The sequence below is a fragment of the Nannobrachium achirus genome, assembly GCF_963921795.1.
Source record: "Nannobrachium achirus genome assembly, chromosome: 7".
Taxonomy (NCBI): Eukaryota; Metazoa; Chordata; class Actinopteri; order Myctophiformes; family Myctophidae; genus Nannobrachium; species Nannobrachium achirus.
Genome location: NC_137816.1, coordinates 12,357,907 through 12,384,619, shown reverse-complemented (window position 1 = coordinate 12,384,619; position 26,713 = coordinate 12,357,907). Strand labels below are relative to the sequence as shown.

The following is a 26,713-nucleotide window of genomic DNA, read 5'->3' as shown; positions in this document are numbered from 1 at the left end:
TGCCCAAAGGTCATGCCCAGATTGCCCACTTGCCCGAAAAGTAAATTGTCCATTGTAAAATGATTGGTAAGATTTTAATTACCACTCAATTTAACACTTATTTTTTTACTTTCTGGGGCTGTGCGATAAAAAATGTCATACACTATACCTCCAAATACAAATACCAAATACATAGCTATGATTGAATATGTCTGTGGTTTCACACTTGTTACATTCCACAGACTAGAAAATGGAGCACGCTGGCCATATTCAGGTGTTTAGACAGATAATAAATTTGAATTAGCATTCAATTTTAACACTTCTATTTTTTTTTTACTTTCTTGGGCTGTGCGATAAAAAAATGTAGGGTTCATACTTTATTTTATATTTTGTAGCAACTGTGGAAACAGCACATTATAGGACAACAGTCAGTGCTCTTATTTTACATTCCACAGACCAGAAGACAGAGCACTCTGGCCACGTTCAGATGTTTAGACAGATATCTCGTGTTGTGTCAAACTAGCACTTGCCCAGTCGGGCAACCCGAAAGTGTCATTATATTAACCTGATAATAATACATAACCAAAGTATTGATAGCACCCTGTGACTTATAGACTATTATTATCATAAAGTTATGATAATAATTATACCAATTAATATATAGATACAAAATATATTGATATTGTTATTATTTATATTGATATTATAATACTGATATTATATAATATTTTTGTAATTATTATTATACTTTCAGTGAGACGTACGCTGCCCATGCATTCTGAAGTGACACTCATGCCCATATACAGTACTGTATCTCTTTGCTATCTTGAGAGAGAGTTGTGAGTGTGCGTGAGAGAGAGCGAGGGTTAGATGTGTGGAAGGCTATGCTGTATGAATGTGTGCAAATATACTATATTAATTATGTATTTTTTTGAAGTGTGCTGTAAACACTGACAATTTGGTTTATTTTTATTTTTTCCAACTGAGCCAGGGGTAGTAGAGTCGACAAGCGTTCTCCCTGTCCACTTTTTCCAGCATCTTGGACACTTTACTACAGTATGGTAATAGCTTGACAACTTGTGCCTTGGACTCAAATTGCACTCATGCACACTGTATATATATTTTTTGTTGTCCCAAAAGAGGTGGAAACAAACTAAACTGAACTGAACTAAGCACAGTCGGTATAGTTTTGAGAGGTTGTTTATTGGCAAGTGTTTTGGTTATGGTAACATTGTTAGTATAGAGCCCCCTTCTCCCTGTAGTGTACACTCACGACCGCGTGGCTCTGTTCAGCTCCAACCAAGTGGCCAAGTTTACAGACGACACCACAGTTATAGGCTTGATCACGAACGGTGATGTCACAGCCTACAGGAGAGAAGTGGAGAACCTGGCACAATGGTGCCAGGAGAACAACCTGGCTTTCAACGTTGACAAAACAAAAGAGCTAATCTTCAACTACAGGAGGCCTCCCCAGAGATCACTCTCCCTTCCAGATCGGGGGAGGAGAGGGTCAGTGAGTTTTTTGACAAAGTTATATACATGTACATAGTCATACAACCGCAAGGCAATGAGGGTTGTGTTGACAGCCGAACGCATCGGCGGATGTGATCTTCCCCCATCCAAGCCCTGAAAGATGAACGCTGTGTCAGCAAAGCTCGGGGAATCATGAAGGATCCAATCCATCCCAATCATAGACTGTTTGAGATGTTGCCGCATGGAAAACGGCTACGCAGTAAGATACTGGAAATAGACTACAAAAAAAGCAAGAACGAGAACAAACCAGGGAAAAGGGAAACACACTATTACGCTTGAAGTTGAACTGCACCTACTTAATCTGTTGTACATAGAATATACAGTATATACTGTGATGTTGAATATACTGGAAAACATGCTGTTGGTGTAATATATACAATATACTAAAATGCACATGTACATTGATGATGCTCTATTATATTCTCTCTTTAGTCTTGCTCGTTCTTTTCTTGAAATCTTTTGACCCCTTTTCATCATTATTCTGCTGTTGTTATTATCTATGCTGCTGCATTGTCTGATGGAAGCCAAACCAAAATAAGTTGTACTCTTATGTACCTTTATGTACCTGTACACAAGATGTAACAATAAAGTACAACCCTGAACCTTGAATCTTGAGTAGTTGGGTGAATAAGGTGGTGAAACCTGGGAGTCCAATCCGTGGTTATGCAGGTTGGTGGGGGGGATGAGTCTTGACCCTAAGAGAGTATAGGAGGCATATCTGGCAATGATGGATCATGATGGAGACCCTCCCCCTGGGGTGTCAGGCGTATTCGCCTATGTTTTTTTTGCCTGCATGCATTTGGTCCTTTCGCATGGCACTTTCGCAGTGGAGGAGAGTCTTTTCACCTATCCTGTCTGGCCCATTCACCGCAGTTGAAGAGCCATTTCGCCTGCCTTAGATTGTCCATGTTTGCATGACAGTGGTGTTACCTCACCTGTCAAACGGTGACCATTACACATGGCTATCCTAAGCACCCCATAGAAATCACATTAATACAGATTAGAGCTATTGGAATCAGGTGTGTCCAAATAATTAAATGGGTTAGATAATCACCAGGTTAGATAATCACCCGTGTCACAGTTACTGAGGTTAGGGTTAGGTTTAGGCATAGTTTTACTGAGGTTAGGGTTAGGGTTAAGGTTGGTGGTCGGACCAAAGCAATTTAAGGGTGTTCGACCTAAGGACAGACATGTTACCCTATGTTCCCCAGGTTCTATGTTCCCCTCTCTATGTTCCCCACATCACAGCATTAGTTTTAGGTCACTATAATATTTAAATGACAACGGGATAATATGCAAACATAAGACAGTCTGACAGCAGAATTGAGCATAAGCGAAATGGCTCTTCAACGGCGGCGAAACGGCCAGACAGGTTAGGTGAAAACACTCTCCTCCACGGCGAAAGTGCCACGCGAAAAGACCATATCCATGTAGCCGAAAAAAACATAGGCGAAAGCGCTGGTGACCCCCCCTGGCTGTCAGCAACCTGATAGAGAGGGAGAGAGAGAGACACAGGTAGGGAGGAGAGAAAGAAAGAAAGAAGGAAAGAAAGAAAGAAAGAAAGAAAGAAAGAAAGAAGAGCAAAAGAAAGAAAGGGGTGCATGAAGCACACTACTAGCAGGCTAGGTTGTGTATAGTAGTAGGCTATGTTTCTCGTTGGTTAATTGGAGTTGTCCCAACTCTACATGATAATTGACATTACTGTTCAATATAGTTTGTTTATAGTTATACTATTGGGTTTATTTGAGCTGCTGGTTTCCATTATTTTAATATAATATATGAAAATCGAGATTTTAGATAAGGCAAAGTACATGGTTAATAAATACTCAAAGAACAAGTTACTTTGGCGGGCAGTCGCCAGCCACTTTAAATAACAAAACTAAATATACAGGCCAATTTATTATGAACCCACAAGCCACAATGTATATTTTTTATATCGAATTTAAACTTTAAACTAGAAAGTGTAGAGGCTGCTCCAGCCAACTCTACACACACACACACACACACACACACACACACACACACACACACACACACACACACACACACACACACACACACACACACACACACACACACACACACACACACACACACACTGTAGCACCGCCTGCTGTCCTTCAGAATGCTGTCTCCAGTCAAGCTGTGTGTGTCTGTAGAGATGTTGTGTTTAACCCATCATGACCTGGAGACCCGACTCTATAAATGTCTTCTAAATCCTATATTGTTCCTGAAAAACATATATGTTTCTATATCAGTGGTGCTCAAACCTTTTCATGTCAAGGACCCCCAGAATTATATGTATTTGGCCGTAGACCCTCATCTGAAAAGATTTTGTTCCAGGGACCCCAGAAGCAAAGATTTGAGTTCAAATGTTTGTTTAAAATATACCGTATATTCAAAGATTTGCACAGATGTTCAAGATAAAAAAGGGCAGAGATTGTGTTTTCGCTCGTCTGTACTTGTGTTTGTTTGTGTTGGTCTGTAAACAGCTAATCGTCGTAAGACTGTGCATGCATACTCCCAGTAGGCCACCTCAAATCTTTCGAATCAGCCTCATGGTGGCACTATAATGCTTAAAGACAAATTACTTGCATACACTTGCTCAAGTTTGTCTTCATAGACAACAGTATATCTGTTTTTCTTAGTTGTTGCATCCCACGTGCAGCCCATTACTGTCCATGGTTGTAGAGAGGTGAAGCAGTATATACAGTAGACCAGCGCAACATTTGAATGGAAACATCTGGGACATATCGCCAGGAAGATATCAATCTGTTTTGGGCATTATCAGAGGATAAAAGATTCAAAATGTCATTCTTTGGGATTGTTTCGTCTGATAACGAACAGGATGGCACAAGCTTGTATTATATACATTATTGTGCTGCTGAAACACTAAGACCTGAATTATACCTTTTAACACTTGCCAAATGGATCACACAGTGAAGCATAAATGATTCATTTCTGTCTTCAGAAATGTATAGCGGTTGCTTGAGGTAGGTAGCATAACATATAGTTAGTTTAGATTTCGCCGCTTGAGTATATTTCCATTATCTTGCCATGAGTATGGTGATACACAACAAGTGCAATCTTTCTGCTGTGCCTATGACTGACATTGGCATCTCCTCGAAAAGGTCACCGGTTCAGGAGGAGAATCTGGCAGGAAATGTTATTACGTACCCTATTATTCTCTGACGTGAAGGTCGTGGGAGAGAGACATTTCCTGATCCTCATTGTGATTGTGTAACACAGACATGCTGTTTAATCTACACTCTCGAGCCACGTCTGTTCACTCTATTTGATGAAACCTTTGGCACGGGGACAGGTCTCTGGATGATGTCATGTCACTTAGAGGGTACTAAAAGAGATGAGAAATATGATTGGGGTCCATAATGTGAGCAATCTGGTCACCCTTCCAGTCATAAATAAAAACAGCTTTGTTTTCATTCAGCTCATAAACAATTTGTTAGCGTGAAGCTAGTATACAGTATGTGAAAAGGTGATGCATTACATGTTGCATGGTACCAGTGTGGTTTTTGACAGCAAATTTTGATTTAGTTTTAGTCATAGTCTTTTGAATAAAATCTCATTTAGTTTTAGTCATAATTTAGTCACCTGAAAAGTTTTAGTTTTAGTCTAATTTTAGTCGACTAAATATCATGAGATTTTATGGTGACTAAATCTACAGTTGGTTTAGTGAACTAAAATGTATTTTGGCAGGCCTTGATGGCATCGTAATGACTACTTAGTTGTGTGCTGAAAATAGCAGATCTATAAGCTCACAACGCGTAGCAGCGCGACGTGTTGTGAGCTTGTAGATCAGCTATTTTCAGCACGCAACACCTGAGAGCAACCAAACATAAAATTACTCTCTTCTCCACTAGTCCCTCCCTAACGTTTTAGTCTAGTTTTTATTTTGTTGACGAAATTGTCAGTATATTTAGTCTTAATTTTAGTCATCACAGCTTAGTTTTTATTTCGTTTTTATTTAGTTTTCGTCAGTGAGAAAAACGCAGTCGACAAAAAATGTTCGTCATAGTTTTAGTCGACAAAATCAACACTGCATGGTACAGTATATGACATCACATGTCCAGTAATTATTATCTATGTTGAGGATGAATTGACATTCACAAAAAAAAAGAAGAGGACGAAAAGCTAGAACATCATCAAAGACATTGTTGTGTCTTCTAGTGTTAAATAAAGATTCCAATGTGGAATGTAGACGTTGGCCTTCGCTGTTGTATTGTCAATCCTACGTCTCCGCTTGCAATTCAAACAATAATTTCCACTCCATTTACTTGCTTGGCAGCTGAACAGACTCAACCAGTTAACCTATTTCAGAAGAGAATGTGACATCAAGAGTACAACTTATATGTCTCTAAACCAGGCCGTGGTGGGGTTTATTTAGCCCTGTACTACGCATATGCTTCTGATCTAATTTTAGCCATGTGTGTGCACAAATGGGCTTATCGTTCCCCGGCTCTCAGCTGACACATTTTCACAGAGATGCTGTAAAAGCTATTAGAATGTCAAACATCACCTTTGGTGGTGCCTTGTGCAGCTGTCCTAAGAGTGTAATTGACAGCTAATGAGCTTACATGCAACCACTGGGCGTTAAGGCATGTAATTTAGGGGTCATTTCTGGGGTAATTTCTTTTTATCATTCCCTCAATAGGGAAGAGTAAGGAAAATCCAGCCCGCTGTATCCTCTGTCTCAAATGTCAGAGTCAGGGATGGGCTTGTGAGCTCGTGGTTGCTAAATGTAGATTCCAGGGTGTAGCACCTGCATGCTTGTTATGTTACTGCTGCCTTGGCACTTGTCGTAACCTCCTGTGTTATGCTATGTTCATTCTATCCTGCAGCACGCACGGGTCCTCTCTCTCCCACTCCCCTCCCTCTCAGAAATGCTGCAATGCGTCTCCCTTAGCCAGGACTGGGTCAGTGTAACTCCACTAGCGGCAATAGCTTGATAAGCATCCCCATAGCAACAGCCAAAAGGGCTTATGGCTGAGGGGTTTTGCATTATCGTTGTGAATGTTTTGGAAATAGAGAGCATTCATATGGGATAAAGCTCATCGCGGTCATTCAGTTATTGCTGATAGAGAAATAAGACTCAAAGAGAGCTAGCAAAGTGAGGGGGTGGGGTGAGGAGCCTCTCAAACAGCTAGTGTAATTGTGTTTGTCAAATGCTAGAAGACAGGTTGTTTATCAGGTAACAGCCATGAGGCCTTTTGTGAATTGGCATTTCACACATCTGTCAGACATCCAGCTTTCCCATTTCACTTCCATTATCTGGGAGAAAAGAGATGGAGCGTCGCTTTTAGGCATTGAAGCATGCGGAGTCCGACGCATGTGAAACATCGGGTTCAACACTGATGAACCCTGACCGCATGCATGCCAACCAATAGGACAGAAGCGCTGCACGTTGACTGCACTTGCCAGCCATTTAGCTTGTGGTTTTCTTTTCGTGAGTCAAGACTCCAATGAAGGTCAAACTAACTATATACTGGGCGCTGTCACAATGTTTTCATATTGCAAATTCATAATTTTCCATGTCGCTTGCGTGCTAAAATAGCACTACACCCAAGTCAAACGAATTACACACCGGAAACGCAGCACTCCTGCCTAATAGCCCTGCAAGATAACATGGGAAATAGATGCGTCTGTGTTGATTATGACTGTGTCTGACGCAAATGCTTGACGGTAGCTTATTTCTCTCAACCACATAGTGTTGTTTAAAGAGACCTCTGCCAAGAATGCCACTGCCAGAGTCCACATTTCCCAGACATGTTAGCGAATAGGTTAGGACTACATGTTTCATTCTTTACAGTATGTGTTGCCTCTGATTATTTTACAATGATGGATAATGGGTTATGGGACTGCACCAACTGTTGCCTGCATCATAACAATGGGTCTAAACGTGAAGGTGTTTTGCGTTTTATTCCTAAAACTACTACGGTTTGTGGTTCTCCTATCTGCACCAAATATGATATCATTAATGTTTGATTATTTTGTTATTTGTGTCTTCCACACAGGCCAGCGAATCCTGCAGTACCAGAGTGATGTCCTGGACACAGTGGTGCTGGTGAACCCATCAGAAGAGACCATCTCATCAGAGGTAAATCACCCCAGAGAAGGCAGTACAATAAATAACCACATGTTCTGATTTGTGCAGGATCGATTGGCATTTTTACCGTTAGCTGTTTATCAGTCTATGTGACAACCAGGTATAGTTTGGTGACCACCGGAGAGTCAGTTGACGGCCGGAATGTAGACGGCACCCGGGAGCAGGTTGGTTTAGCGCCCCAGCCTGTGTCTTCCGTGAGGAAGAAGCCCAACAAATCCACGGTGAGGCCTTTAGGAGGGCCATTCAAGCCACAAGCGGAGCCTGCAGCACCACCTTGCCCAAGTGGAGCTTGGCCTATCACTGGCCAACCCTTGCGGCCCAACCACCTGCAGCAGCTGAATGGAATGTTTGGATCGGGAGTCTGGTGCAACGCACAGGTTCTGAACCTGGTGAGAGCAGGAGAGGACCTGGTGAGACGTAGGAGGGGCCCGGCCAGGAGTCAACCCATAGAGCCTAGTTCTTCCATGCGCCAGAGTGGCGCTGCCCCCAATCCCGGCCGAGTAGTTCCGGTGCAGCACATTGAGTGACCCTGGTCTTTCCCTAATAGGACTGATCGTGGATAGCTACTGGGACGGAAGTCGGGACTTGATCAACCCCGGCTGGGTCACCTGGGCGAGGGTGTATGATGTTGCGAGACCCGAAACACCCGTCGACCCCAGGCTACATCACTGATGATACGTCCCAGTTGCATCCTTGTGATGTTTTTTTTTCATCAGTCACTAAAAGAGATTTTTTACAAAACCACATTAAGGGGTTGTATCACTAGGTGTTTAGTTTGAGTGGATGTTCTTTATAGTTCACTTTAATAGAAAACAGTGGCATATGTTCTTCACTTTTTAACCCCAACAGCATGATGACTTACTGTCTCCTCCTAGCCAGATGGGCCTGAGTGTGAAAACAACTTGGGTTCTTCTGTGTGGAGTTTGCATGTTCTCCCTGTGTCCATGAGTTTCCGCTGGTTGCTCTGGTTTCCTCCCTCACTGAAAGACATGCATGTTATGTACTTTACATACTGTACATAAAAATAAGAGATTGTTTTCATAAGTCTTTTCTCTTGTGCTGGAATTATCACAAACAATTCAGTGTGTGCATTCCCATTAGAGATAGTTAAAGTTATACCATGTAACTTTTTTTATAAAACAAATCTTAAAATTGTCCTAACTGTTAAATCGCTAAAGTTTTAGAACCCCCACTCCGTTATTTTCAGCTTCTAAAGCCTTCTCTTTATATGTTTTCTATGATCCCTACCGGGGACCGGTTTTCGCGGAAAAATTGTGTCATCACACTACCGGCCAATCACAGCGAGGGTTATACACTGCCGGCCAATCACAGCGCATCTTGGAGTGGGGTCGCTAGGGCGGCCATATTTGTAGTCTCCCGTGTGTCTCTATACTCGGGTGCACGGTGAAGCATGGGTGAAGGAGTGTATCTCCGGAATGGCTGAACGCACAGCAACCAGGGACCCCTCAAAAGATAGATCTCGGCGAGGTGGAGACAGACGCGGGGGTGTGAGAACCGAAAAACGGCCGAAAGACGCGGACGCGACCGAGGTTTGCTATAGAGCTACTGACCACAAGTTGAGCAACTTACACAGTATAGCTTTAAGGCAAATAAAGAGCATTGGTTGTTGACTCACACAAATCATATTACTGTAATTTACAGTAGAAAAAAATACCCACAATCACATGGTGTTTTTTGTCCCTGCTGTACTGTGGTAGTTACTGTACTGCGTTATTGTACACCTACACCTACTTATGAGTAACATATGACGGATATACGGAGATCCCTGATGTAATCAAAAACTGCTGACGTTGTGTTAATGATGTACATGGGCGTACGTGAGCTCCATTGTACACGCTAGCACTTTATGGTGCAGTGGCACAAGCTTGGCCAATCTGTGAGGCCGATGGGTTGTTTTGCCAATCAGGGAAGCTGATGCCTTCACCTCCACCACAGACACAGAGATTCAGTGTGTCCACCACAGACAGACAGATACAGGCAACACACACGCACACAGGCACACATGCACGCACGCACGCACACACACACACACACACACACACACACACACACACACACAGGCTTCGTGAATTTATAGATAGACATCAGTGTTGTGTTTCTGAAGTGCCCCTTTTAATCTCATTTTGAGTTTTTTTCTTTTAATTTGATGAAATGCATTTCAATGTTTAAGATAAGATACTGGCAATGTGTTTTTGTTGTACTGACTTTGTACAAATGTCTTTAAATTGATTCCTTTTTCCTGCATTGCAACGATTCGCTTCTGATCACCCGTTGTTTGTGCCCTGTCCTCTTTCCAGATCACTTCTCTGGTCACTGACAAGGCTAGACACAAGTTGCTGGTGCTAAGTGGCCAGAGCTCGGAACAAGGTGGTGACATAATCCTGCAAGGTGGAGCGTTCACTTGGAAACACCTTTATGACACTATCTCCCATCCTCAAGTAAGCTACAGTGACACAAGTGATTTCTGTATGTATGTGTACATCAGAGGTTGCGCTAGGATTTTTAACAGCCGGTCATCGTGACCGGCATGATTAAAATTTATCGGACATCTGATAAAAATACCGGACATAATAATTTGAATGCATGGATGACAAGCAGGTGCAAAAACATAGCCAATAACAACAGTTTAAGTCCTGCTGTATAGTTGGGACTGAACTAATTGAATGTAAAGGAGTAGTAGGCTGTACAAAAAACATACAGCTTCCGAAGCTGTATGTTTTGATGATGATCGATCATCTTGCATAAGGAAATTAATTATATTGGACTACTCACGCAGGCTGTGTGTTTGCACAGATACTGCATGGTTTCATAACAAGTTGTTTCTGTTCTGCATCATATTTCAGGCCAACACATAATAATGTACAGAATAATGAGAAATAGTCTGAAAGTGGGGTCTGCGCAATGTTTCATAGGTTGATAGATTAATCTGGCCAGAAAGGAATCAATTATAGACTACTCACTAGTATGGTCGAGTGGTCACGATCATCCTGCATCTCTGTTATGCAACTTTGGGAAGGTTGAAAAGGCTTTGGTGGTGATCTTGTACAGTTTCCATAACATCTCCTCATAAAGAACTTCAATCGAGTGTATAAAGTTTGTTTTATATGGGTTGTAGTTGTCCTGCGTGCCTTCAATAATTCCCATGGGTTCACAGTGCGCATTGCAAGATGACGCTGAAATGGACTGCTGTCTTCTCTCTCCCCCAGCGCCCCGTTCGCAAATTAATGTTTAGGCTAAACAGTTCTGATAATACAACTTATTTTTGACTGTCCATTCATGTACTATAACTTAAACTGCGCGCTCATATTCCAAAACCAAGGCAGCTCATAGAGAGCATAGCGACAACATAACAAACCGACAACTAGGCCTACCCAGCAACAACTATCATTTCCTGTCTTACCTTCACAATAAAGTGTCTCCCGTTTACCTCCCAATGCAGCTTATTTCACACAGGTTATTATTAACAGGAAAAAGTGTACTTAACCCGTGTGTGTTTGTGCAACCAGACGTGCATGTGAGAGAGAGTGATGAGGGAGAGAGAGAGAGAGAGAGAGAGAGAGAGACATTGAGAGAGAGAGAGAGAGATTTGCGGTGAACTGCCGTGTCATTTTCAATCGGTCCTTATGTCCGATGAGGTTTATATTTTCCGGTCTTTGTCATTATAAATCGGTCAAATCCGGCAATTTCCGGTCTAACGCAATCTCTGGTGTACATATACATTTTATTCACTCACTTAGGGGATACTTCTAGCTGCCGTCGGGCAGAAACTTGTATCTCCATAATGTCCATATTTCAAGTTTTCATGTTTTTTCCACGTAAATTAAAGCCCTATTTCATCATACCAACTAAAGAATTACCACATTGGATCAACTGGAACACTGGTTCTTATTCTTCCTGACATACAAAGGTTTCCACCTGACAGTGTCGTTATGAGGGTTTCATAAACATACCTCTAAGGTGGATTTATTTTCTTTCTGTGCCTTTGTCCCCAGGTAACTGAGATCTTATCCAGGGCATCTGTAGAGCATCGTCCCAGGCTAACGGTTTCCTGCCTGGGGGACGGAGGCTGGAGCTCCCTGAGCCACAGCCAGGAACAGCAGCCACTCCAGAACCTTCTGGAATACCGTTTGAACCCCGACCCCACGCTCCCCAACATGGAGGGAGTCACAGAGTTCACAGATTATGTCTCAGAGACTGTGGACATTCCATCTTCCTTTGACCTTCTGGAGGCCCCTACGTCCGGCGGCTTTCTGAAGCTGTCCAAACCCTGCTGTTACATCTTCCCTGGCGGTAGGGGAGACTCTGCTCTGTTCGCTGTAAACGGATTCAACATCCTGGTGGACGGCGGGTCTGATCGAAAGTCCTGCTTCTGGAAGCTGGTGCGACACCTGGACAGGATAGACTCTGTCCTGCTCACCCACATCGGGGCAGACAACCTCCCCGGCATCAATGGCTTGTTCCAGAGGAAGATTGCCGAGCGGGAGGAGGAACAGTCCCAAGGGTCCAATGCCTATGGCGAATGGACGAAGAACCTCATCTCCCCCGAGCTCGGGGTCGTGTTCTTCAATGTCCCAGAGAAGCTACGGATGCCTGAGTCCACGCTGAAGGTGAAGCGAAGCATAGAGGAGGCATCCCTAACCCTGCAGTACCTCAGCAAACTTGGCATCACGCCAGAGCCTCTTCACAGGGTGGTCAGTAACACCATTGAACCCATCACGCTTTTCCATAAACTTGGGGTCGGAAAATTAGATATGTATGTTCTGAACCCTGTTAAAGAAAGCAAGGAGATGCAATTTCTAATGCAGAAATGGGCTGGGAACAGCAAAGCTAAGACGGGGATAACGATGCCCAATGGAAAAGAGGGAGAGATATCCGTCCCTTATTTGACATCGGTTACAGCCCTCATTGTTTGGATTCCTCACAGCCCCACAGAGAAGATAGTGAGAGTGTTATTTCCTGGAAATGCACCACAGAACAAAATCTTCGAAGGGCTTGAGAAGCTGAGGCACTTGGACTTCTTACGGTACCCAGTGGCCACCCAGAAAGACATCTCCTCCGGAGCACCGCCTCCTATCATAAAACAAACAAAAATGAGATCAAGAACCGACAGCAAAGAGAGCCTCAAATCTTCACCCAAACCGCACTCTAAAACGAGCAAGAAAGAGACCATTGGGCAGGAAGATGAGTCCAAAGCGGATTTGATTAAAGAGAACAAAATAGAAAAGAAAGAAGAGAAGAAAGAGAACAAAATAGAAAAGAAAGAAGAGAAGAAACCCAAGACTGAAAGTGCAAAAGCCACCAAACAGCAGAAAAACAGTGAGGCGGCGCCTGCAGCGGCCAAGCTAGAGAAGAAGAAAGTGTCCAAAGACAAAAATGCCAAGAAGGAAAAAACGCCCAAGATGGACGAGAAGAAAGATAAAGAGAAGAAAGAAATCAAGAAGGAGAAACGTGAAGTAAAGAAAGAGGATGTTAAAAAAGAAGAGAAAAGCAAAGCTAAGGAGGATAAAAAGAAGGATCCAAACAAACCAGAGCTGAGGAAAATCACTAAACCCGACATGAAGCCACTCACCCCTGAGGTGAGGAAAACGCTGCACAAGGCCAAGACTCAGGCCAAACCCAAGACAGACAAAAACAAAGCAGCGAAAGAGCAGGTGGACCAGAAAAAGCCCGTCCCAAAGAAGGCCCATGAAGAGGCAGCAGCCGCAGCCCTGGCAGACAGGTCCACAATCGTGTCATCTCCAGAGGATCTCACTGAAGACTTTGAGGCTCTGAAACAGCAAGATGAGCTCAGCAAGCATAGGAGCGTGCCCATCCAAAATGATGTGATTTCTGGGCATCCAGGTTACACAGATACTAAGCTTCCTTCCATGATTTACCCTGACATCACATCCACTCACTCTGAGGGCAAGTCTCCGTTGGCGAAATCCCCAATTAAACAAGAAAGTGACTGCAAAGACAAGGCTGTGTCAGAACAGGTGACCAAATTTGACAAGAAAGACAAATCTAAGAAGGGTGACAGCTCAGAGGAGGAGGGCGAAGTCATTGAAAAGGCTGATCTGGAGGGAACAGAAGATGACGAGGAGTTGAAATACAAACCAGAGGAGGCTAAAAAGGAGAAATCCGACACAAAGCCAACTGAAAACAAACCATTCTCTTCCACAGCACCCTCCGGTTCAGCAGCCGCAGCAGCACCGTCTGTCTCTGAACAGTTCTCCTTCATCCAGGATGAGACCATCCCTGGTTATTCCGAGACAGAGCAGACCATCTCCGACGAGGAGATTCATGAGGAGACAGAGGACAGGATTCCACAGCTGCACTATGACGTGGGCTCCTATGACATCTCTGTTCCCGATGTCCCGGGCTCCTTTGACTCCATTCATGGTATAAAAGGGATGAGGCCCTCGGCTGTGGTGGACATGGCCGACGTCAAACCCAAAGGCTTCGCTGGAGGTCAGGACCCTGTGCTTGCAGCATACCCCACCATCATCGCTGCTCCTCTGGCAGAAGAAGAGCACATCTCTTCAGCCACCTCCATCACAGAGTACGACAAGCTGTCTTCGTTTGCCACCTCCATGGCAGAGGACCAGTCCATGACGTCAGTGACAGCGCAGGAGACTGGGAGAAGCTCTCTGCTGCTGGACCCGGTCAACAGCATCCCCTCCCGGAGTACTGAGGCCACTCATGGGAAGGATTACCTCCACTCTGCAGGGACCATCTCTCCCACTTCTTCCCTGGAGGAGGACAAATGCTTTAAGTCTCCTCCGTCGGAGGAGTACCAGCCCATCGTCCCTGAGATGGAAACCAGTAAAAAGACCAAACCTGTCCACGAAGAAGAAGATGACGAAGAAGACGAAGATGAGGACCAGACTCCTAATGTTGACTTCCCACTGGGCAAACTACAGGAGGGTTATGAACTCGCTGCCTCCATGATGCGGCAGGAGAAAGATACATTCCCCCCGGCCGCCACATCTTATCCCACCTTCCCTCCCACACAATATTCTGCTACGCAGGCAGAAAAACAGGAAAAAATAGCTCCGTTCGGCAAAGAAGAGACAAAATATAGTGCTCAAATCAAGCCCGTCTCTCCACCTCCTTCCTTTTCCACTGGGTTCGAGTCCTATTCAATGCTGGAAAGTGAGGATGACAGCACCATGAAGCTGGTGTCGCCCACACAGTCTGCTCCTACTAGCAGCGCATATTCTCCCACTAAGGAAAAAGACAATTCAGCCATAAAACTGAAACCAACTGACAAATCTGTCACTATTTCAGAAAAGGGTGCCATTATTGGCCTGTCCACTGACCAGGCAACATTTGAAGAGTCTGATGATGAAGAGGATGAGGAGGAAGACGGTTATTATGTCAAAACAGATCTAAAGCCCACCATTAAGGCAAAGCTCATGGAAGAGAAAGAGGGCTGCTTCCTGGATGATGACTACGCTTGCCAAAAAGACAAAGGAAAGTCTATCCAAGATACACAAACCAAAGCATCAGATGTCACACTCACACAGGTCTCTAAAAGCACAGTTGGGCAACCCAAAACCCAAATGATGTATTCAGACGAGGAAGATGATGATGAACCTGATTTCCAAAGCAGGGTAGGATCTAAGCCCCTAGCTGAAGATAACAAAATAGACTCTAAAGACAATGGCAAGCAGAAAACAGAAGACGTAGAATGTAAAGATGCAGAGAAAAGCGTTCAATTCAGCCTCTACAATTTCCCAGAGAGGGAAAGCAAAGAAAATGTACCAGGGAGAGACCTGAGACAAGACACTCCTTATGTACACGGCAAGACATTTTCTTATAGTGACATTTATGACAGTAAAATGAGCCCTGAGGACTCCGATTCTCTTAAGAAGCCCTCGGATAAGATGAGTCCATCATCATGGACCGCTTCCGCTACATCTCCTTATGACAGCACCAAGAAAGGAGGGGAGGCATTTGAATACAGCAGAGAGAGCCGATTCCCTTCCATGGCTGATAGGCCAGAGTCCTCATCCACGACCTTATCTTCGGATAAAGACTCTTTCAAGGGCCACACTGATACTAAGGTGTCCCCTCCATATTCCTCAATGGCTGCGTTTGATGCAGGCAAACCAGCTGCCACAAGTCTCCATGAGAGAGGAGCAGCGTTGGAGGTTGATATGCGAAAACTCACAGCAAGGGATGAGGAGGACTATGATGATGATGTTGTTGTTGATGACGACGATGATGATGAAGATGAAGATGAGGAGGACGATGAGGAGGAAGAAGGTGCCACTGATTCAGATATTGAAAAGGGGGCCAAAGACAAATCTGAGAAGGAAGTAAAAAGTCCATTCAGTGAAACAATTGATCCTACCAAGCCTGAATTCATGGTTTCTGTGGCTGGTTATGGTTTTAACAGCCCGAGGAAATGTCCACTCAGTGATACAATTGATTCTAACAAACCTGAATTCATGGCTGGTTATGGCTATGGGGCCAAAGACAAATCTGAGAAGGAAGTAAAAAGTCCATTCAGTGAAGCAATTGATCCTAACAAGCCTGAATTCATGGTTTCTCTGGCTGGTTATGGATATAACAGCCAGGGGAAACCAAGTACCACAGAAAGCAGCTGTAGTCCAGGTACAAAGGCTCAAGGGGAGATGAAACACGACATATCCGGCAAGAGCTATTCTACTGAAGACACATCTGAGAAGGAATTAAAAAGTCCATTCGGTGAAACAATCGATCCTACCAAGCCTGAATTCATGGTCTCTATGGCTGGTTATGGTTATAACAACAGTCCGGTGAAAAGTCCATTCGGTGAAACAATTGATCCTACCAAGCCTGAATTCATGGTTTCTATGGCTGGTTATGGTTACAACAGCCAGGGGAAACCAAGTACCACAGAAAGCAGCTGTAGTCCAGGTACAAAGGCTCAAGGGGAGATGAAAGACGACATATCCGGCAAGAGCTATTCTACTCTGCCTCCTCTGAGGCAGAGTAGTAGCACAGAGAATCGATTACAGTCCACAGAGACCTCAAATATTTCTGGGTTTGACTACTCATATGGAAGCGGAGCGAGAGGCTCTTTTCATTCCAGTCAAATCACAGACAAAGGCAAAGACGCGTTCTCGACCGAGGACAGATATTATCAGAGCGAGAGGGCCGATTCCGAGTTCGAGAAACCGAAGAAAACGCTGGACACAGGCTTCCAGTACACCACCACGGCTACGCCAGCGTACTCCTCTTCTTCCGCCTACAGCTATTCCTCCTCTACCTCGGGCTCTCTCTCCACCAGTCGTCAGTTTGGAGAGGAACTGGAGACCCCTGCCTCTGCGGAGCCACTCTTTGAATACTCTTCCTTTAAAGATGAACACTCTCTAGGCATGGACTTTCCTTTCTCCGGCTCCGGAGGGGCAAAGGATGAATATCTGGAAGTGTCCGAGAAGCAGATCACCACCCCTGCCGCCCCCGCCACCACCAAAGCAGAGTCTACCTCCCGCTTCTCACCCAGCAGCCCCTTCGAGGAGGTCAAGCCTTTTTCGTCACTGTCTTCTGTTGCCTTGACTGCAGACAAGAAGGGTCAGATGGATACCTCGGGTGGAGCCATTGATAAAGGCCCTCAGTCAGACTGCTTTTACAAACCAGCATGGTCTGATGGTTCTAAGCTGGAGACACCTGGTGCTTTAGGGGCCAAGGACAAAGAGTCCGCCAATGCAGCTCTCGTCGGTGTCACTTCTTCGCCACGGCCAGACGTAGTGGCCAAGCATTACTTTGAGGAGACAGACAGTAGTGAAGAAGAGGACGATGATGATGGTTACATGCGAGAATTGACCCAGAGGTCTCCCTCCAGTGCCCTGACCAGCAGTCTCTCACCGGACAAACCTGGCGCTCCTGCGGTCAGCAGCAAGGCAGACGGCACGCTCTCGAATATTCTTAGTGCTTACATACCCTCGCCTCTCCAGACGAGCAAGCCAGAAACTGCCAACGGCCTCACAGAAAGTAGTGCAGCCACAGGCCCAGCCAAGACCGAGAGAGAGGGACCTGGCTACAGGAGCTCCTATGAATGGGAGGCACCCAAGCCCCAGATGGGGATGGTTCCTGGGGACTCACCTCCTCATTACCGCCACGACGAGGAGTTTGAAGAAGAATGTGAAATGGAACCCGAGCGTCCTGCCCGCCCTCTATCTCTGTCTTCCACCGATCAGTCATTCCGTGCCCCCTTCTATGCAGAGGAGTGTAGCCAAGGAGGGAGAGATGATGATGACGACGACGACGACGACAGTGACCAGGACGTTACCGCACAAGCTGCCTCCTCTTACCCCAGCCGCTCCTCCCCGGGTTATTCCTCCTCCGAGTACAGGCAGCGCAAAGGGGATCTGTCTCCTTCCTTCATCAACCCTTGCGTACAACAAGTGTCCAGCGATGAGGACGAGGAGCAGCAGGCATGCAGGAGTGACCAGTCACAGGAGGGCGACGAGCACGAGCTGTCAGTGAAGAGGAGAGCCAATAAACAGCCCCAGCCTCCACTCGTGCAGGGCTCTCTTCACCACCCTGGTGGCATGGCAGGAGGCCTCCGCCTTGCCACCGAGGACACTCCACCAACCTCTGTCAGTGAGTCTCTAGGCTCTCAGTCAGACTCAGATGCGGCCCCAGGCACAGAGGAGTACCCCTCTGTCACCGGAGATGCCAACATGGACTCAGACGAGGATGCTGACTACATGCCTGTAGATAAATCCTCTGCTATGGGAGGAGGCAGCCACCGTTCTTCCTCCAGGAGGAGCAATGATCCTCCCCCTGCACCACTGATGGACCCCTACCCGCAACCCCCTCACCCGGACGTTTGCATGGTGGATCCCGACTCCCTGGCCAACGACCTCACACGGGCACCAGAGGGTCCCATCATGAAGAAAGAGCCCAAAACCAAAGGCCTGAAGAAGGCCTCGGGTAAAGCCAAATCAGGGTCCCCAGCTCGACGCAGGCGCTCTCCCATGCCACTCAGACAGACGTCGTCCCCGCGCAGTGCTTCGCTGAGGAGGAAGGATGCAGACAAGAGCTCCAGGATGTCTCGTCTGTCAGATGGACAAGGTTCCAAAGAGGATGACCTCTCCAGGTCAAGCTACAACCCCAGCAGAGGACTGACCAATGGTGTGAAGACCAGCGCTGGTAAGTACAACATACAGTAGGCATCTATACATTTAATATGAAGACATGAATGTTCAGGGAATAGTAAAAAAATAATTCAAAACAATTATTCAAATTTGAAATTTAAACATTTTCTGAACTACTTCACTGCTTATAGAGCATCGCAGTGCGGTGTCGGAAGTAAACAACCCATTCATTTTCACCATAGCGTTTTTCATTATCAGCCACAAAGTCGTAGCAATTCAATGTACACTTACCACTAGGCTGGTGGTTGTAAAATGGTTCTATATGCTCCTGTAGAACCCCCGAGTATGTATGCAATCACTCTAGTTTTAGTAAAAACACGTTTTAATCAAGATCGCACGGAGAAGAACTGCATTTCCCATACTGCTAAACGTAAAAACGACGTCTGTGATTGGTCTAGCGTCTTCTTCTTTCATGTATCTTGCGGTTACCGCGGAAGTAGCTACTGCCCCCTGTCTTCCCGGCGGATTATTGCACGTCAGCAGAACAACGCGAGCGATCGTCTTTCTTTTACAAATATGATCCACTATGTTAAGGATGACGATAAGAGCGTCCACAGAGATGACAATCATTACATTTCAGGCCGTATGCTGGCCTGGATAAGTAAACTGAGCGTGATTTAAGGGCTTTATTTCAGGAAACAACAACAACATTCGCTATGAATTCTGGGAGTGTAGTTTCCGCAATTTTAAAAATAATGATGTACACAGTCTTGTACCCTGCCCTTTTTTTCAGCTTTCTAATTAATCTTTGCATTCAAAAAAATGTGAATATTGACACGATCCCTCTCCAGCCGAGGTGGCTTTGTCCAAGGCTTAAAAACGTTTAAATAAATACTTTATGAAATGTCTATGGAAGAAATGAATGCGGAAAACGCTTCCGACACCAGAGAGAGGACGGGGTGGGGCTTCAACTGCGATGCTCTATACAGGATGGGGTTTGGTGACTATGGCCTCTTCTCTCCTCCGTCTCCCCTATAGGCTCTCAGAAGTCTGGCTCAACAACTCCCTCTGGTCTTCCCATCTACGTGGACTTGGCCTACATACCCAACCACTGCAGTGCCAAGAATGTGGACCAGGAGTTTTTCAAACGCGTTCGTTCTGCATACTACGTGGTGAGTGGGAACGACACAGGGAGCGCTGAACCCAGCCGAGCAGTCCTGGATGCCTTGCTGGAAGGCAAGGCTCAGTGGGGGTCAAACTTGCAGGTAACAGTTCCTCCTTTTTGGCATGTTAATTGTATTGTGCTCTAATGTGTACTACTTACTGTATGTACTGTATGTTTTGAACAGGCATCTGTTTTGTGAAGCCATTTCTAGTTTTAGCCCATTCTGATCTATATAAATTCTCTTATATTCTCAAATCTTTTCACTTTTCAAGCCATGTTCAATAGTAAGACCCAAAAGCAGAGGAGGCCATGGGGCAGGAGTTGATGAACACAAACTTTAATTAAATTAGGAAGACAAAATACACGGATACAGGAAGACAATAGACAAGATAACACTAGACAGACACAGCAATCAGAAATAACAGGAAAGAATAGAGCAGGCTTACGAAAATTCATTATAAGTCCTGAAGTTGGACAACTGGACTTTTATACTCAAAAGGGCAAACAGAACAAAGATGAACACAATGGACAATTAACACATGTGGGTCTGATTAATACGCTGGGTAACACACTGGGTAGGGATGGGAATCGAGAACCGGTTCTTCTTGAGAACCGGTTCTTCTTGAGAACCGGTTCCTGGTGGATTGTTTCATTGGAATCGTTAGCTAAAGTCCTTAACGATTCTACTATCGATGCCTGCATGCGCAAGGACATCACACACGCAACGCGCTTCATTGTTTTGTTAGATCGCAGCCAACATACATGTCTAAAGGCTGGATTTCACGAGAATGTGCATATTAATGTCAGACTGTCATTGGCTGCACCTGTGTGCTGTGCTAGTTTTGATCATGACTGGGGCGTCAGCTTGTAGATCTGCTATTTTCACTACTTCTTAAACGTTGTTTTCTAATTTATGGAATTTATAGACTTCTTTTTTTTAGTTTTTTGTTTTGAAATAATAATAATGAATAACAAAATATAGGAAACCAAAAATTAAGGGACCCATATAAATGTGTCTGCGACCCACAAATGGGTCCCGACCCAGTGCTTGGGAACCACTGAACCAGTGGGTTAATGCAGTGGTTCTCAACCTTTTCAGGCCACGACCCCAAAAACAATCATATTTTAACTGGGGACACCCCCACCCTGACGAGCACTAAGAGTTGAGGCATTACACTTTGTATAACACGGTTCTATTGTGAAAATAGCAGATCTACATGCTCACAAGGCGTTGTGATCATCGACTATTTTCACAATTTCTGCCTCTAATATTTGACAATTTAGAAATGTAGATACCCTCTATACCAGTGTTTCTCAACCTTTTTTCTGCATGGGCACACTTTTCATGTCCCAAGAATCTATGGGCACACCAACATAATACGGGGGTGTAAATATCGTCACTGTCGGGAAGAAATGTCCAAGTTTCAAATGTGTACGTTTCTTCGCAAAGTAAAGCCCTGCTTCATCATACAAGGCTGCCGCACAACAGTAGTGAAAACAGCAGATCTACAAGCACACAACGCCTCACACCGCGAGGCGTTGCGTGCTGTTTTCACTAGTTTAAATCCTTTTTAAAATGATAAATACAATACTGGCTTTCAAGCAGTTTCAAGGGGCACACTTGACCCTTCTCAGGGGCACACCAAAGGTCCCCAGGCACAGTGGTTGAGAAACACTGGACTCTATACACTTAAACTTTATGTTGGTTTGTTTAAGTCGCACATCAAGTTAATCCCTTTGCCATCTCCTTCCTCAGGTAACGTTGATCCCCACCCATGACACGGAGGTGACCCGTGAGTGGTACCAGCAGACCCACGAGAAGCAGCAAGAGCTGAACATCATGGTGCTGGCCTCCAGCAGCACCGTGGTCATGCAGGACGAATCCTTCCCCGCCTGCAAGATAGAGTTCTAAAAGAGTAGACTTCTCACACCCTTCACTATGACAGGACGTCCAGCATCCCTGCTGTAGATCTGTTTTTAACCCATTTAGGCCTAGAATTATTGAATGCTTTAACCAGTGAAAAATAGCAGATATACAAGCTTTGTAGATCTGCTATTTTTGAAAAAGTCGTGCAAATCTTTGAATATAATGTATTTTCAAAGCAAACGTTTGTAACTCAAATTTTGCTTCTGGGTGATCCCTGGAACTAGATATTTTGAGTTGGGGGTCCGTGGTGGTCCTTCACATGAAATTTTTTGAGAACCACTGACATAGTAGTCTCTCAAGAACAGACTAACTGAGCTCCAGTTGTGAAGTGAAAAGGACCTTTTCTTTGACGATGGCTGGCCAGATTGCTGACATAGAAACATACTGTAGGTTTAAAAAAAACCTTAGAAGGATTCAAAAGACACTTCAGGTCAAAATTCGAATTTTCACGATAAAAAAAAAATAGCATATCTACAAGCGCAGCACCGAGTGCCGCGCTGCGAGCTTGTAGATCTGAGCTTGTAGATCTGCTATTTTTCAATAGTTAAAGCATAAAATAATGATACACAATAATGTGTACCCGTTCTGAATGGGTTTTAATTGCTCTTTTCTATAGCCTGATACGCAGGTCTGTCTCTGCTTTGGTTTCCGACTCGGGTCAGTGTGTTAGGCCTAAAGCATAGACGGATCTGGCTAGCAGTCTACTCTCAATGTTTTCTAGATTTTTATTTTATATTCACAGAACAGCCACTGGCTTGTCTTGGCTATCACAACCATTTGTATTACAATGGTGCTTTTCTGATCACTTCAGTATGGGATTATTACTCTATCCTGGGAGAATGTTTATGTTCTATAAAACATTGTTTCTAAAAACCCTTTAGTAGAATAATCTCTGTATCTTTCGGCCAACACTCGCTCTGTCTACTGTTTTCTGAGGTGGCGTCAGTCAAAAAAAAAAAGCTGTAAACAAAGCTTCTGGTATACTCTAAATAGCCTAAATTAAAAGCACAAATTTGCCCTGTTTTTACTTAAAAGCCAACAACGTAGTTTTCCTCTATTGCCTATATGACACAATTTGAAGCCTATAATATACAATTTGATCAAATTAAGGGATATGCTATTGATTAAGTTATGATCATCAGCTAAATATGGTGATTCAGACTGATGCTTCATTTATGTTGTAGGGTGATGTTAATTGAGGGAAATAGCAGATCTATTTTGTTAGAAGCTTGTTTTTTTTCTCAGTAAGTAACACATCATAATGACAAAGTATAAACCTAAACCAGACTTTACTCAGACCTTCCCTCATCTCTGTACACCAGTCTTCTAAAACACTGCTAGTCCTGTTGTTGAACTTTGTGCCTACTACTACTGACGTACTGATATAGATGATGTTCCAAGTAGATTCCGATGTATCTTTCAGTATCTTTTTAATATATTCGCTGTCGGGTAGGGTAGATCATATTCAAAAACTTGTGTTCATGAGTAATGCTCTATCCATTAGTAAAAATCAATTTCGTTGTCCGCCCTGTTTCTGTAGTCTTGGCTGTATTCTTTCAATATAGTTACTGCAGGGGACTTATGTGGTGAAGGATAGAACACAGGTTTGCAATAAAGATTTAAGGGGAAGACAACAAACAACTGATTATAACTGCTCATATTGTTACACATAGAACACCTCGTACGTAGTACACTATCTACAACTGGTGCGCCATAGACTGGTTGTGAGCTGTTACAAGACAGGCCTTTTATTGGTTATTGTGTGTATGTAAACTTCGTATAAAAGCTGTAATAGAACTAAGAATGTAATTCCATTACAGCAATAGGGACATGTGGCTGCGAGGAGACAGGTTGAGTGTTCGTTTGCCTGTAAAGGTGTGCCGTTTTAGATTCTATTGATGAACAGGATGTAGGGTGGTTTGATAGGTGGTCGAGGTTAGACTGTCACCCACATGTGCCTTTCTGTCTTGGTGTATGGAAGGGGGAAACCTAGGGTAATATGTATAACCACATACATATAGGTAGATGTATTGTGCCAGAGTCATATATATATATTGTACTGTATATCAAGGTGCAGTACACCCTGACTCTGTGGTAGAGGCTTGGTGAGACTGGTGTGAGCATCGAAGGTCCACAGTACTATTTGCACATAATACCGGTATGCATAATAAAATGGCACTTTTTGGCACCTGTTCAGTGTTTCAATCATGGGTCTTACTAATACCCTGCAGCTTTTATTTATCAAAAAGCACAAGTTACAAAATATCCAATACAACGAGCCAATTTTAGTCAATCTAAGACCTTTACAGACCTGCCAGTATAAAATACTCAAATCTTGGATTATTCTTTGCCAATTCTTAAGAGCCTATAGTGAAATGTTTTTGTTTTGTTTTTTTAGATTAGTTTTCAACATTTCTGCTTTATAGAGACATGGAAAACAGAGAGACCGAGAAGGAGAGAGAGGGGGATGACATGCAGTGTCAAAGTTTTGCTTTCTTTCTTTCTTGCTTTCTTTTTAATTGTTTAGTTTAAAGTACGTCATTAAAAAGGTGAAGAAAAATCATTATGGTTTAGTGGGTTTTAAGATGTTTATCTTTGGGACCAGAATCCACAGTCCACAGGATATCCCATCACATCAACTCTGGCTTTTTGTTTTGTTTTTGGTTACAGCATTTTATTATTACATTATCAATGTTTTTCATCGGTACTCAAATGGTTCTTATGGCAAATTTTCTCTATTATCATACTATTATGTGTCTTCTAATTTGATATTGATGCTTTTATATTTTTGTGTCTTTGTGTATTGGAATAGATTTTTAACAACGCTCAATTACAACTTTCTAGAAACACACAAATACAGGACCAACAAACCTGGGAATCAAGAGATTGGTGCCATCTCACAATCTTCAGCAATCGAAAACTAATTCTGCTGCATATTATTGTGTTTCTTCAACACTTTTAAATGATATATGCCTGTAAATAACAGCACTAAGACTTAACAGCAGAAACACTTGCAAATGTTTCCAGTAAAACATGCTTTTTTGAATGCTGCGATGTTTTGTTCTATGCTCATTATTGTTCAAATGTACAGGAAAGCATGAGATTTTGGGGCTGGACTCAATGGTTCTGTCTGATTGTAACGTGGAGAAGCAGATAACCTTTATGTTCTCTGTGGAGGACGTTCGATTTCTTTGTTGCCTTGGCTACTGTGCATTTTACATGGCACATTCTGAATCCTCTGTCACTGCTATTGATAACAGTTTATTTACCGCAGACAAAACACACTCTGTAGGCCTACACACAGCTGAAAGGTTTCTCCTCGTAGCGCCGAGTACGTCTGCACAGCGTAAATGTTAATCTAACCCCCATAACCGTCTGTGTTCTTTATGTATGGAGTACAAGGCAATTGTGGCAGTCAATGTTTCGCAAGAAAATGAACGCTGACATATGTCTGTAGGAGGAAGATTATAATAACCATGTCTGTAATGTTGAGCTGAAGAGGGGATTATGAGATGATAAATCATACAGTGTCATCGATGGGTTTGGTAATTGCAGGATTCATCAGGACGATGTTTTTTTTCTTTCTGAAGGAGCAGGGTTGCATATTAAACAGCTACTAGTTTGTTGACACCGTGGTCACCTTAATTAGTGAATTACAGTATAAATTATGCTTAATTCTAATGATATTATTATTATTCTTATAAGGCCAAACTGCGAGCTAGAGGAACCCTGTTTGCTCTCTCAGTACATTTTTATGTCGAGAAAAACATATTTACATAAATTCCTCCCCAGACTCAATGATACAAATTCAGAAAACAGCAGCTTTTTTTTGTATTGTGTGACAAAAGATCACTTCAGTCTATTACTTTAAAACACCTCTGAATCCCAATGTAACCTAATCACAATAGACTGTTGGTTTCCAGTGATCCCTGCTTGTATGTGCATGTGTAATTTTGAGTCCTCCTGTATTGTAATAGTTACTGAAAAACTTCAATAGAAATGCTATTTAAAAAAGATGTATATCTAAGAAGCTAACTGTGTGGCATTGAGAAGGCACATGTAACCTAAGCAGTGCTGTGCCACAAAGAAAGCATTGTGATCGTTTCCCTTCTTTTTGCTTCATGGCTCTCCTTTCATCTTTTGTTTTAAGTGCAATATTATTCTCTATCTTTAAAGCTTAAATGAAAATAGAACTTCAAATTTATTGTAAAAGGGTAAAGTGTGGTTAACACCAATAAAACACATTTATTGAGAAAAATGTTTTGTCTTTTTTTTAGGCCTACAATTCTATAAGTCATATGGTGCATCAAATCTCTATAGCAGGGGTGGGCAACTTTGATGATGGTGAGGGCCACTATATTTCCACCTTCATTCCAGAGGGCCACATTGCATATTGCTACGTCCTACTTTGTCATTCTAGTATCGCATACAAAAGAAGCAAAAATAGCAGATCTACAAGCGCGATGCGTTTTGAGCTTGTAGATCGGCTATTTTTGCTTCTTTTGAATTAGAATCCTGAATATTTTTTTGTTATTTCTTAATTGGATTCCTGAAATGTAACACTTTGATTTAATTTCAAACGCATTTAGTTATATACTCATGTTAACTTTATGAATCTAAATACAAATACATTGGACATAAAAAATAATAATAATAATGAATACTACTATACTAGTCATTAAGCTACGAATATAGACTGACGGAGGTCATGTTTGGAATTGTAACAGCTGAAATCAATAAAATATTCAGTATTCCGGTATTAACCTGCGGGCCGCATTAAGTGAAGGTGGGGGCCGCATGTGCCCCCCGGGCCGCCAGTTGCCCATGTATGCTCTATAGCCTATACTGCATAGACAGGGAGCGATTGAGAGATTATTCGGGGAGGGAAAGTA

General features: G+C 43.5%; 1 protein-coding gene across 1 annotated transcript in view; it reads left to right on the top strand.

Moving 5' to 3' along the window:
* Positions 1 to 21,806, top strand: part of LOC308288585 (microtubule-associated protein 1A-like) — a gene marked incomplete at both ends in the record, with an annotated part of 50,214 nt that extends 28,408 nt beyond the window's left edge. The window contains 6 exons of the mRNA XM_080730056.1: positions 7,545 to 7,627; positions 9,955 to 10,095; positions 11,650 to 15,999; positions 16,462 to 18,784; positions 19,768 to 19,994; positions 21,651 to 21,806. Of these exons, the coding sequence (XP_080586182.1) occupies positions 7,545 to 7,627; positions 9,955 to 10,095; positions 11,650 to 15,999; positions 16,462 to 18,784; positions 19,768 to 19,994; positions 21,651 to 21,806 (7,280 nt within the window). The remainder of the gene's footprint in view (positions 1 to 7,544; positions 7,628 to 9,954; positions 10,096 to 11,649; positions 16,000 to 16,461; positions 18,785 to 19,767; positions 19,995 to 21,650) is intronic.
* Between the last annotated feature and the right edge of the window lie 4,907 nt (positions 21,807 to 26,713).